At 37.8% G+C, this 14,490-nt stretch overlaps 1 protein-coding gene across 1 annotated transcript in view; it reads left to right on the top strand.

Annotated features, from left to right (window-relative positions):
* The first annotated feature begins 275 nt into the window (after positions 1-275).
* Exoc5 (exocyst complex component 5) overlaps positions 276-14,490 on the top strand; it is a 47,150-nt gene continuing 32,935 nt past the window's right edge. Inside the window, exons 1-3 of the mRNA XM_021659063.2 lie at positions 276-412; positions 12,780-12,874; positions 13,671-13,818. Coding sequence (XP_021514738.1) covers positions 386-412; positions 12,780-12,874; positions 13,671-13,818 — 270 coding nt within the window. The 5' untranslated portion in view covers positions 276-385. The remainder of the gene's footprint in view (positions 413-12,779; positions 12,875-13,670; positions 13,819-14,490) is intronic.

Below are 14,490 nucleotides of genomic sequence, written 5' to 3'. Positions count from 1 at the left end.
TCACTTCCGGGATGGCGGCCGACGAGGCTCAAGACGCCTCACCAGCGCGCAGGCCCGCGTCCCCGCGGCCCGCCCGCCGCCCGCTCCTCTCGCCCGCCCCGCCGAGGCCGCCGGGCGCGCGCAGCTCCACTTCCGGCGCGTGAGGCGGTGACAATGGGAGCGGCGCGGGCGGCGCCGGGAGGCAGCTGACAGGCGTCTGCGGCTCCGCTTCATGGCCGCTCTCCCGGGCTGCCTTCGCCGTGTGAGGACCCGGGCAGCCCGCGGAGGTCCGCAGCCGGGGCCGGGGGCGGCAGGCGGGGCCGGGACGGGTGAGCGGCGCCGCTGAGGCGCAGCATGTGAAGCGGAGACGGCCTCGAGCGCGGGGCGAGCCTCTCAGCCGGCCGGCATGGCCACGACGGCCGAGCTCTTCGAGGTGGGTCCCGGGCTCGGCGGCGGGGGAGGGGCGGCGCGGGGCCGCGGGGCGCGGGGCGGCGGAGGTCCTGCGCCCCGCGACGAGTGGGCAGGGCTGAGTCGGAGCCCAGCGCGGGCCAGCCGGGTCTTGCCTCGCGGCTCCTCGCGCCCGTGCTCCGGGCACCCCTTGAATGGAGAGTCTCGACGGCTTCCCCCTGCGGACGTCCCTCCGGGCTGGACGGGGCGCTGGGGTGCCTGCCGGCTTGCCCTTCGGTGGGGAAGGCTGGGAGGGTTCTTTTTAGGACAATAAGGGCCTACTTCGCCTTGCCGGCGAAGCGACACGTCTTCTGGCATTTAATTACTGTGGAACGACCCAGCTGCTAGTCAGAGAATCCCTAAGGTGCGAGAGGCTGTGGGCGTTCAGGTGTGCTTTTTTTTGAGTGTTTCAGTGTTTGAACCTAAAACTGGATTTTGTGGTAAGAAGCTGTGTTGTCTGAGATAATGGAATGGGATTACAAAACAATGAAACACTATCTATTTTTGTGAAAGGAAAGAGTAGAGATATGAAGAGAAAATGAAGGATTCACCATCTCCCCTGTTGGGGCGTGATCACTTCAGAACAACACAAGTGTAACTTTGTAAAGAACACTGCAATTCACAGTTAAGAATTTCACTATAGGTGAAAATTGTATCTTTCTGGTTTGAGTAGCAGCATGTTTTTTGGCTTGAGTTTTAAATACCATAGTTTTTTTTTGTAATAAATCGAACTTTTCACTCTTAGTTTTTTGTTACTACACCTTGACTTGGCAATCATCCCTAGGGTAGAAATTGCATTTGTTTGAGAAACAGAGTGCCTAAATTGTAAGCAGTAATGAAAGTGATTTGCGTAAAGGATTGCAGTTACATTTAAGAAAAATTTATTTCTTTTCCTCAGATGTGTCTGGGGATATATAACATTAGCTTATCTAGTCATAAAATTCTGCCATCTGTTTACTTACAGTAGGCCGGGAAATGGTCTTAGCTGTGTGTCCTTAGTCAAGATACTAGGTAATTCTGTAATCCCGTTTCAGTTTTTACATCTTACAGGATTTCTGATCGATAAATAATGAACTTCATGACAAGCTCCTTATTAACAGAAAACCATTCCATTATCTTACTGTTATGAGTTCTCTTTAACATTCACACTTTGGTATTGAATCATATTTTCTTCTTTAGATGTATGTCCAAGATGAGTCCAGTGACTTATTTGAAAATTGTTTTTTATTTCCAGAGATGAAGACGAGTGAAGAAATTTATATTTTGTCCTTTAGGTCTTGCCATTTAGTAAAGTTGTTAAGTTTGTTCAGTGTAGTGACACAATTTCTGTAGTAGCTGTAGTTCTGTAGATTAGAAAGTCGATATAATCATTAGATTTGTAGAGTAAATATGAATATTGATAGGTGTCATAACTGGAGTGCTTCAATGCCCCACCCCCATCATGTCATATAGTTTCATCAAAATTAAAATATAATAATTGCAATAAAATATTATCAGTTATAGATAATTAAGTTGTTTGTCTTTTCCAGGATGGCTATGAGTCCAGCCCTGCAATAGACTCTGCTCATGAATAAACCTTCATTCTCCAAGTGAAAAGTTGACTACTTTACTATAGAGAGGGGAGAAGGAAAAAGGCCCCAGTCATTTCCTGCAGCTACTGCAACCACTACAGGTTGCAGGTTAAGTCAGGCAGTGTCTTTTTCTCCTACTTCCCATTCTGAGTCACAGCTGGAGAACTGGGGAAAACAGGGCAGGATGTCTTCCAGGCTATTCTGTCTTTATGCATCCTGGTTTTCATGTACTACTAAATAGAATTGTACTTTCATTTTCCACATTAGAGAACTTAAATGGAAACAAAGTTGAGCTTTGAACCTATGAAATCTTATTCCTTATTATTGATTTGGTGACTCACCCTTTTTTTAACAGTCAACTTCTGACAATAAAATCAAACTGTAGCTCTTTCCTCAGTTGACAGAATGATTTATTAATAGATGACTCAGTTATTGCATTAATGTATATCCTGGAAATTGCCCAGAATTCCTTCTTAGTTTCATTCTTTGTTGACAGTCTTTCTGAAAGAATCCATCTGTGGTATTTTTAAGTAATAAACTCAGGATGGCCTATCTGAACTGAGACTCCTTAGTGGTTTGGATTAACAATATATCTGGCATGTAAAAAAAAAATGACGAGGGTAGTAAATTCCTGTGGCTGCAGACATTGCCCTTTTATTTGTACTACTGAAGATACTTCCTTCTCCTTTGCTGACTGTCTCTCCTGTCATTTTTACTGATTATTTCCATTTCTCTTTCCAGGTTGCATTTTATAGGAGAGTTCTTTGTTAAAAGCTAGGGCCAGTTATTCAGTCAGTAAATATTTTTGACCACTATCAACTTCAAGTTAAAGTGCTAAAGTTGACAACACTGCATGTCTTATTGGACATGCCACAGAAAAGTCTATTCATTGATGCAGCTGGCATTCCAGGGATTGGGGTAAAGTTCATCAAGTAAGGTTATAGATGGGACAGAGGGACAGACAGATGAGTTAGCTGATAAACGTGGTGTAGAGGAAGGGATACTCCTCCTTCTGTGGAATAATTAGGGAAGGTTTCACATGGTAATATCGCAAGTTAGGTATTGCTAGTTAGGGATAGTTTGGGAAGGTTTCACATAGTAGTAGAATGTAAGTTAGGTATTGTTAGATGAGGAGAAACTTCAAACAGGAGACAGTAACTCTCCTGTTTGTAAGGTGAAGGGTGTTTAGGAAATAGAGACAAGGGGGGATGATCTATGTGTCTGTGTGTGTGTGTGTGTGAAGTAGTTGCTCATGGCAAGTCTTTGAGATAACAGAGTTTGAGGAAGTTTTGAGAAAGCTTTTCTAGGTCATGCGGAAAGGAGCTGATGACTTTTTTCTAGTAGTCTCCAGTGATTCATATGACTTAAATGTTAGTGTGAAGAACGGCCTTCAGTGGGGATTGTTGATAGTCTGCCATTATCATTAACATCTATTCTTGTCATTTAGAGATCCTTCCAAATTGTCTGTTATTGATTGATTAACCCAGAAGGTAAAATAATTTAATGGGCACAGAAAAATCAGAGAATTAGGGAAGGCATTTGGAAAAGAATGAAAAGAATTTGGTTACTGAGAAGTTAATTTATATGTGTAAAGTTGAGAAAGGAAGTGTTTGATGATACATTAACTGCAGCAAAGAAAATTGGTAGGGCCCTTTCAGGGAGAAGAAATAATATATTAATTTTAAGTGTGTATTAAGGAGAGGAGGAATTCATTTTTTTAAAGTATATGTTCGGCTGGATCTAGTGGTAATAGTCTATAACCCCAGTTACTCTATGGACCACTGTAGGGTTGCTAGTTCAAGACCTATGACACAACTTATTTTCTTGTCTCAAAATAAAAAGCAAAAAGAGGACTGAGGATATAGCTGAGTGCTTGACTAGTTCATAGAAGGCCCCAAGTTCAGTCCCCAGTATTGCAAAAAGGAGGGGAAAAAAGTATAGATTAAAGCTAGGTGTTGTAACATATACCTGTAATCCCAGCAGCTAGGAGGTGGGCAGGAGAATGAGGAGTTCAAGATAAACTTGGCTACAGAGTGAAACACCTTTACAAAAAGTTAAAAATAACAAAACTACAAAAAGGGTTTTAGCAAGGTATCATGTGAAGATATCAAAAGACAACCAGAATTAACTCTAAATAGGAATAAGTAACTCAGAAGGAAGTCACAGCTAGTTTTAGTAGTTTAAAAATTATTGCTCTATATGGATAATAACTTAGGCCTGGGAATAGATCACATCTCTTAACTCTACATCTCAGATCTGAGCAAATAACCTGTTTTCTTTGTACCTCAGTTTTCTCATCTGTAGAATGGAGAGAATAATAGTTTCTACTTCAGAAGGTTAGTCTGAAAATTTCCTTAATTCTTACTTCAGGAGCAGGGGAACATTGAAGCTTTACCTTAAATTTGATAAACTACCTAGAAGAATACAGTTAAAATAATACCAGCCACGTAGAATTTAAGTTGATTAATTAGACAGAAGGGACGGTAGCACATATTTGTGATTCTGGCACTGGGGTTGCAGAGCAGGAAGAGTGTGAATTTGAAGTGAGCTTGAGTTACATGGCGCGAGTTGTGTCCCCCCCAACACACACACACACACACACACACACACACACACACACACACACGAAAGACGAGATTCACCATCTGTGAGGGAACCTTTCAGAGTAGACTGAGAAAAAGTCATGCTAAGGAGTGACAGCATACAATGAGAGAATTACAGAAGTGTGTGGAAGGTTATAGTTACGATGTCCACAACAAGGTCTCTCATCCAACAATGTGGCTCTCACTCATTCTCTTGGGGCTGTGCTTTTTCATGAATTGGAAAGGTGAAGAAAGGCATTTATTGGGCAAGAGGAAACACACACGGCAACAAACCCAGAGAAAAAGACTTTTCAAAGCAGAGGTGGGACCCAGAGAACTGAAACACTCATCTACAGTGTTTTAAAACTCAGTAATTTCATTTAGATGCTTTGAGCTAACTTCTTGATGTTCTCATTTCTTGAAATTGAAATAAAATAAGAAAGAAATGAGATGAAAGAATTGAGCTAGGCTGATATTTAAAGACTATTCTTGCTTTTAAATTTTTAAATCTAATTCTGTGATTTTTGTTAAATCATGTAAAAGATACCATTGCATTTTGACACTTTTTTCTTTGGAACCTAAACACCAGATTTTTTTTTTTTTTTTTTTTTAGAAATAAAACTTATTTTCTCATTGCAAAGAGATATTACTTAATATAACTAGAAAACTGGTAACTTCTACTATTGTCTTTTAAAGCAGCCAAACCTCCTTCAATATTGAATATTATATAGGTAGTTTCCAAAAAATTTTTAAAAGTTTGCCTTGATTTTGTATGTTAATGTGCTTTATGTTTCTACCTTTCCATACTAATTTAAGATCCATTTTAGCATCCAAATAATGAATAATTAATAGCTTATTAATTTATAGAAAATATACAAAGAATATCATTAACAAATCAAATGGGAATAGAGGAGAGGTCAAAATCATTTACTTAAATTGTTACTTAAATTGTTGATTATGGTTATATTTTTAATATGTGTTGCTAGCATCATATAATGCCAGGTTTGGTTTTTTTTTTTTTTTTTTCTGGTTAATGAGCTACTTAGTAGTTTGGGATTTGTATATGTGAGTATGTGAGATTTGTGGATATATGTATATATCAGGGTGTGATTTTTTTTTTTTTTTCAAGAGCCTTTCAAGGTAATTTGTACATACCCCAACTAGTTAGTATTTTGGTTTGTTCAACATTGTTCCATTGGACCACAGCTGGAAAGCAAGAAAAGTATGTGACAGAGCTTGCCTTTGCTTTCAGTTAAAAGATGGAGAAACGAGTAAAAAATAGAAAAAAAAAATTGTTCTAAAGCAATAAGTGAAACTGGGCCTGGTGTCACAAGACTGTGATCTCAGCTACTTAGGAGCCTGAGGCTGGAAGATTCCAAGTTTGGTGTCTGGTTGGACTACAGAGGGCCAGCCTGAACAACCTAAAGAGGTATTATCTCAAAAGGAGAGCTGGGAGCACAGTGTATCTAACATGTTTGGATCCCTGCACTCAGTCTCAAGAACAAATGACAGTCAATTGCTTTGCATTGGCATTTGAACTTCTAAGGTTTGTAAGGTTTTAAGAATTGAAAAATGGTGGTGATCATGTGGGGAAGCTTTGGAACCCTTCAGAGATTTGAACCAGGCTTTTAATCATTGTAATAGAACCTTGCTCATTTTTGTTTGCTTAGTTTTTGTTTGTTGCTGTTGCTATTGCTAATTTAAAAATAAATTAATTTTTTTCGGTGCTTGGAATTGAAATAATCAAGGCGTTGGCATCTGGTGAAGGCCTTTTACGTTATCCTCAGTGGCGGGCAAAGATGAGTGGGAGACAGGAGAGAGACTGGAGTGTAAGCACATAGTATTTGGTTAATGAACTCACAGCCTCAAACTCCTTTATAACTGGAATGAATCTATTCATGAAGTAGAGTCTTCGTGATCTAAACACATTCTATATAACTTACCCAGCAACACTGCTTGATAGGGAATTGAGTTTCCAACATGTGCTTTTTTTTTTTTTTTTAAACATTCAAGCCATAAGAAGTTGTGTTAATAGAAAGAAGGCATCCACAAGTTAGGTAGCTGGCGTAGCGTGAGTTAGAGTAGCCTGAAAGGCTTATGAAAGTGTGGCTATTTGTTTGGGGAAACAGATCAGTGTAGGTGGCTCAAGATGAGCTTTAAAGCAGAGACACATGAATGTGAACTCAATTGGAATTGCTTAGGGAAGTTTTTGAATAAAAGGAAGCAGTGTTTAAATGTCTGTGACAGATATAAGCATCATAAATGTAAGGGAAATACATGATAGGTAATAGTTGAACTTACAGTTTTGTTGGCCTAGGGGAATACAGAAATACTTGACTCTGGAATTTTCTGTTCTTTGACCTATATTGTGGGGAATTACTCTAGTTTCTTTGAGTTTGTGGGTAGTTCTGACACATTATATTGATCTATTTTGGGGTTGGTGGTGTAGGAAAATTAAAGTTGATTGGATTTGCTTCAGTGGATATTTGTATTCTTGATTAAAGGGATAGTTTACAAGAGATTTTGAGTAAGAATGAGCACAATGCTTTGTCTTTCAAATACTAGTATTTACAGAATAATGAAACCAGCTTATACAGTAGCCAGTTATGTAGAATTAAGTATAATGTACATAGTGCTTCAATTTTTGTTGCAGCTTTACTGATTTAAAAAAAAAATTACTAAAGCCAAACAAATGTGGAACAGTAGAGCTTTATCCGGCTTATGAAATTCTAAGAGTTTTTTTGTTTTTTTTTGTTTTTGTTGTTGTTGTTTTGTTTGTTTTGTGAGAAGCCTTTTGGAAGGACATGGCCATTTAAAAGCTGTGAGCTTTGTTTATGTTTTTCTTAAGGTAAATGACATTGCAGCAAGGTTATATATTAGAAAGTGGCACTGGGATTTATTTGGTTTTTAAGCAGAAATTTTCCTCTTTTTTTAAAAAATTTCTTTTTAAATTTCATCCTGTAGTGATGAGTAACTGCTTTGTTTTAAACCTTAGCAATAATTCAGTTGTTTCAGAAGATAAAATTTCTGATTTGCTTCTAGAGTATGGTTCTCTTAATTTTGTTCCTTTTCATTGGTGTCTCCTGTTTTGTCTGTTCTGAAGGATCTTTTATCCTGCTATTTCCCTCCCCAAAATTGGCATGCCTTCCTCCTTTCTAATAATCATGCAGTCCTGAGGTTTTAAATAACTGTTTACGTGTTAACTCCAAAATTATAAATTCTGTACTTTTTTTTTTGAGACAGGGTTTCTCTGTGTATCCTTGGCTGTCCTGGACTCACTTTGTAGACCAGGCTGGCCTCCGACTCAGAGATCCGCCTGCTCCTGCCTCCCAGAGTGTTGGGATTACAGATATGTGCCACCACACCAGACTTTTTTTTTTTTTTAAGTTTTTTTTTTTTTTCTAAATTGCACTGTTTTTTGTTTTTGTTTTTGTGTGTATTTTGGTTTTTAGAGACAGGGTTTCTCTGTGTACCTTTGGCTGTCCTGGAGCTCACTCTGTAGACCAGCCTGGCCTCAAACTCACAGAGATCTGCCTGCCTCTGCCTCCCGAGTGCTGGGATTGCAGGCATGCACCACTGGGCCTCACTCATAGAGTCTTTTCTTTATAACACTAACCTGGCTTTTTAACTACATGCTTTATGTTTTCACCTTGACACCTAATAGACATCAATAGTATGATACATGCAGAAAAAAAAATCTTGTTTCCTCACTCCCTTATCCATCTCCTTCCCTGGACTCTTCCATACTACCACATAGTTGTTCAGGCCATAAACCTTTAAGAAATTTTTGTTTCTTTTTTTCTCCTCTCTTCACTTCCATTCCTTCAGCAGTATGTAAGTAACATCCCTTAAAATTACAGGAACCCATTGCTCAACACCGCGCCCTTTGCCACTCTCATCTAAGCCACTCTTTCTTATCTCGTGACCTTGTTGTCATTGGGTCCTCTTGGAAGCAGATCCTGACAGTTTATTATGCAGCACATTTACTAGGAGGTGTCCTGGGGTGAAGAGGTAGGGTGAGAAAGTAAGATAGGACATGTGGAGAAGTGAATGCCTATGGCAGTGTGCAGTGCTGGTAGCACCTTTGTGGGAGGTATGAAACTAAAATAACTTGTCCCCCTGTATGGTTTTGACTATGGATCAGCCAGTGGAGTCATATTACATTGAGAAAGGTATGATATTCAGTGAAATAGCCATCGGCAACTGAGGGATCCCTGAGAACACCACCAAGTAAAAGCACTACTACCACCTCAGGCAAATCCTTTTCTGCAGGGAAAGCTGGAGGGTACATCACTGTCCACAATAGCCCACCCCTGTGTTTATTTGATTAACAGATCTTCCAGCATTCCAGTTCAGTCTCATTATGGAGGAAAACTGTAAGATTATTAGAAGAGTAAATTTTGGTTCTCCCTGTGGTAGCTGGATGGCTTCAAGTTGCAGCTGAGTCTATATCTTTTGTGATCATTCTAAATCCATCTTACTTTTTGATAGTACTTTTGCTATTCTTACTGTCTGAACTAGTTGGCATAGACTTCTTAGGCTATTGACACTTACCTGTGTGCTTTCAAAATTGATTGAAGGAATTGTTATTCCCAACAGAATTGTTTCTGTGACACCTAGGATACTAGTCTCTGCCTTGGTTGTAGTAGCACGTCTGCCTCCTCTTGAGGGTCACAATTGATTGCCCCTGCCAAAGGTGGTCACTTTTCTTTCTTTTCATTCCCTGAATACATGCAGCCAGGGTTACAAAGCAGCCCATAAAGCCTGAGTTTAATGCAGTTCTATTTTTTTCTTGACATTTTTTTAATATGTTCAGTGAATGTGTCTGTGAGATTATGTGCTACATGTGTGCAGGTGTCCGGAAGCCAGAAGAGGGCATCAGATCCTTTGGAACTGAGTTACAGGCAATTGTGAGATCTTTGACACTGAGAGCTGTAAACTGAACTCAGGTTCTAAGCAGTGAGCACTCGTACCTGCTGAGCCATTTTCCAACACCTTTAATGTACTTCTCAATTCCTCTGTGCTTAGGCAAAAGCATTCCTCCTTTGCTGCCATGATCTTTTTCATTGCACACATGAGACATGAACAGATTAGGAGATAGAGTAGGCAGGGCAGTTTTTTCTTTTTTTTTTTTTTTGTTCCTGATTCTGATATTTTTTTCCCCTTGAGAAAATAACATTAATACTTTTTAAAATTTGGAATGTGTTCCACAACTTACGAGAACAGAGCTCCAACTTTAGAGAGAGAGAGTATCACCTCTGAACTGGTGCTTTTGTCACGCCTTCAGTGTAGGTCTAGTCTATTATGATAAACCTGAGTCCTCTAATCCCATTTATCTTCTCTCTTGTTCTGGCCATTATTGAGGGTAAGGCATTGAGATTCTTATAATTTATAGAGTTCTCTTTCCATTTTAGTTTTGTGATCCCAGTACATGCTAGGTTAACACATTAAAGATAACCTCAGAAATTGTGTTGATTTTTCATTAAGGGATAAAAATAGCACCTTCTTGGATTAATTTGACTAAGAGTGAGCCCAAATTTCAGTTCTCTGCTTCTCTCCCTGTGTCTGTAGTACGGTTACTGGCCTACCTAATTTGTCTGTCCCTGTTACATGTAAATTGTGCCTGTGTCTGTTGTGTTCCTGAATCTGTGCCTATCCTAAGAAGGAGCTTTGTTTGAGCACAGAAAACATGGCATGTGAATGGAATTAGAGAAACTTTACGAGATCTTTTACGAAGTTTTACAAGAGAAGTTACTTTACTGGCCCTAGCTGACTCCTGAATAGCAAACACTACTGCAAACAGACATCATCAAGCTATATCCAGATTGCTTCCCAACATTTATGGTGGACATTGGATGCTTTCAATGTCTTGGCTGCTTTTAGCAAATGATTACTACCAGGATACACAAATGCATTATTTTGGGTCAGGGTAGAAGACTTTATAATTTAAGATTAAAATTATGTTTAGCTTAGATTGTAAAAGTTGATTGCCCAGGAAAGTCAAGGCATAGTAAGATTGGTTATGTTGTTCTCTAAAAGGCAGGTTAAACTTAAACAGGCTGAGTACAGTTTTAAATGATCTCAAGGCTCATTATTAACTTTGGTTTGAGGACTGCCAAAAGTTAAGCCTTTTTGAGTTAGAGATATTTTCATAAAAATGTATCACTGTCAGTGTTTCTCATACGTTTATATATGGTTTCTCATTAGGTACTTAAATGTTTGTAATTGCTGTATCTTTTTGTTAATTGAAACCTTTATAATAAAATTGTCTCTTGTAACATTTTAAAATCTCAAGGCCTCTTTTCTTGGTTAGTATTGTATTTATATGGAATATCATTTCCCATCCTTTCACTTTGAGTCTTTTGTAAACAGCCTCTAGTTAGATCATATATTTGGTCCTCTGCAAATCTCTGGAAAGTTAACACACTTAAAATAGCTGCTAATGAGGAAGGATTTCTGTAATTTGCTGTTTGCTTTCTTGATACCAGATAGCTTTTGACTTTCATTTCCAGCCTGTCTTCTCAGTTCAGTTAATAATGTGTTGTGAAACATTTAAATTCTTTGTTCATTTATTTTTGTGTGTATTCTGTGAAATTTTGTTTTTGCCATGAGGCTTGTGTTTGAGTACTTAGCACAATATAGTTTGAATTTATATCAGCTTAAACTCAGTAAATTACTAATAGTGCTCTCATCTCATTTATTGTTATCACAATATTACCTTTATATATTGTGTGCCTCAAACGTAAGCTTATAAATTTTGAACTATATTAATCTCTTTAATTATGTACAAAACAAAATATCAAGTTGTAGCCACTGTTATTATTGTTTAGGCTACTTGTTGATTTATCTTTATTAGAATTTTAATTTCATATGTTTTTAGGTTATTTTATAGTAACCATTTGTTTCACCTTATATCCTGGACAAGTCTCGTGGTCACAGACTCTCAGCGTTTATTTGTTTGTTTGTTTAAATCTAGGAGCATCTTAATTTTTCCCTTGCTTTTGAATGCTGATGTTGCTGGATGTAGGATTCTTTAACAGTTTTTTTGTTTAGCACTTTGAACTTAATAGGCATCTGCCTCCAGTATGATAACAAACCCTGCTTATAATCTTAGAAGACCCCATGTATGGCCTCGTTCTTCCTTGCTGCTTTCACAAGTCTTTGCCCTTTAGAAGTTTGAAGGTGCTGGGATTGCAGACATGCATCTTTTGCCCAACATACATATTTACTGTTATTGATTATACCTTAACATAATAATGCTTTTTCTGAGAAAAAATAGTATGCTTGTTATTGAATATTTATGTAAGTAGTTTTCAATATTATACACAATGTACAGTTACTCCAGAATTCTTTTGTTGATATGTGTATTTTCTTGCAGTTTATTTTACTTCTATCCTTAAATTCATGAGACAGGGCTTGCTATGCAACCAAGACTGGCCTTGAATTTGTTATGGTCTTGCCTCAGTCTCCAAGTGATGGGAAAATAAAATTATTGGGGTTAAAGCTCTGAAAATTTGTAACACTGTTGATGCTACCAAAAATGCTGCCAGCTGTCTTCCTAAAAGATTATATCTGTTAACATTTTTTACAGTAGTGAAAGTGCAAATTTCAATTTACTTTCTGTTTATCACATTAGCTCTGTAATTAAAATAAATTTCTCTGCTTCTTAGGTTAAAAAATATATAACTTGCTGGATGTCATATGACAAAGGCCTTTAGTCCAGGGACCAGTACTGGCGAAGCAGAGACAGGAGGATCTCTGAGTTTAAGGTCAACTGGTCTTTATAGCAAGTTTCAGACCAACAGGGCTACATAGTGAGATCCTATTTTCTCTCGTGTTCGCTCCCCTCCAAAAAGAAAAGAGAACCTGATTTTGATTGCTAATAAAGCTATACATTTCATGTGCTTTGGTTTGGGTTTGGGTTTTTTTCTTTGTTTGCTTGTTGTGTTGTTTTAAAATAAATTATCTTATGTTTTTCTTCATTTTTTTATTTGGTTGCTTCAACAAGTCAATAATGCTGTTTTGATATTTTACCATCCTACTTTTCTTTAAACAATTAGCTTATTTTATTGAAGATTTTTAAACAACAACAAAACCCTTTTAATAACGGTATACATTAATTTCAAGTTCTCATTCTCATTCTCTTTTAGACTTGTAGTTCTGTAAAGCCTTTTTAAAACACGTTTATTTTGTGTACCAGGAGCCTTTTGTGGCCGATGAATACATTGAGCGGCTTGTATGGAGAACCCCAGGAGGTGGTTCTAGAGGTGGACCTGAAGCTTTTGATCCTAAAAGGTAAGCTTAAAAAAAAAAAAATCTATAGTCCCAATAGAGTACTGCAAATTTAGAATAGAGACTACTGTATTGGGATTCCTTTCATTATTGATATAAAACAATTTGCCCTACCTCAAAAAATTTCTAACAGCATTAGAAGTCTGAAATTGTGTTTTCCTTAAGCATTTTAGCTGATTGGATAAAAGGATTTTATTGACATTAATAATTTCCTTTCTCCACTTAGCATTAAATTAGAAAAGGCTGGTTATATTTCTGAAGTTAAAACATGGCTGGGTGTAGGAGTGTGCACCTGTAGTCCTGGTACTCTAGAGGCTGAAGTTGGGTTCTGAGCTGGAGGTTCGCCTCGAATATGGAACAAAACCCTAACTCTGAACAAACAAACAAACAATAAAAAAGTTGACTATGTTATTTTAAATTTAATAGCTGTAAATCAGGGAAACAAAGTCACTAAAATCTGTAATGCATACAGTTTTTATTGCACATTTATCCTCTTGAATTTTAAATAAAATAAAGCTTGATGGATATTTAATGGGGATTCACTGGTGATTTCATTTACCTTACAGAGACTCCATTGGAAAGTCAATAACTGGCTATATTTCCAAATTCTGTATTTTTAAAGTCACCTGTTCAAAGTGAAAAGAAAATTATGACATTGAAGAAATTGCAGCAAGATGCTATAAAGAAATTGAATATGCTTGTTCCTATCTCAAAGAAACCTTATTAAGACCTTCATAAAGCTGGTCAGTTTATTTTGGTTAATAATATGCAATTGATTATTATTACTTTCCTTTACTAGGTTATTAGAAGAATTTGTGAATCATATTCAAGAACTACAGATAATGGATGAAAGAATTCAAAGGAAAGTGGAGAAATTGGAGCAACAGTGTCAGAAGGAAGCTAAGGAATTTGCTAAGAAGGTACAAGAGCTCCAGAAAAGCAATCAGGTATACAGTTAGCTAAGGAATGAATAGTTTCTATAGACTATAACATTTTCATTTTTCTTAGGCTATAGTATGTTTATTTCTTTTTAGCTTTAGGCCTTTGACAAGCCAAGTCAAATTATATTAACTTCTAATTCTCTGATCCTATAGATTACAATATTAATGCATTGTTATTGCCTACTGTTGGCACTAGCATGCTACTATGTGGGTTTGGAATCACAGCACTCTTCTCCTCAGCTTAGGGTGGTAGATACTTGAGTGTGACCCTTGTTTCACCATTTAATTGAATAAACTTTCACAAAACTGATGAGTTCATAGACCCTGCACTATTAGAATGGATATTTAAGTAGTCACTTTAATTCGATTTAATCATAAATAAGATGAGATCTGGGTGAAGTTACTGCTAGAGAAGTGGTTCTCAACCTTCCTAATGCCTTGACCTTTTAATACAGTTCCTCATATTGTACTGACTCCAACTATAAAAATATTTTGCTGCTACTATTGTGGATCATAATGTAAATATATGATATGCAACCCCCAAAGGGATTGTGACCCACATGTTGAGAACCCCTGCGCTAGAGACGCTTGATTTGAATTATTTCACAAAAGCATTCGGATATGCCTCAGTGAGAGTTCTACTGTAACTGTGAGGGAAACAGAAAGCGCTCTTCCTCA

Source organism: Meriones unguiculatus, chromosome 4 (genome assembly GCF_030254825.1).
Source record: "Meriones unguiculatus strain TT.TT164.6M chromosome 4, Bangor_MerUng_6.1, whole genome shotgun sequence".
Taxonomy (NCBI): Eukaryota; Metazoa; Chordata; class Mammalia; order Rodentia; family Muridae; genus Meriones; species Meriones unguiculatus.
This window is presented reverse-complemented; position numbering and strand designations above follow the sequence as displayed.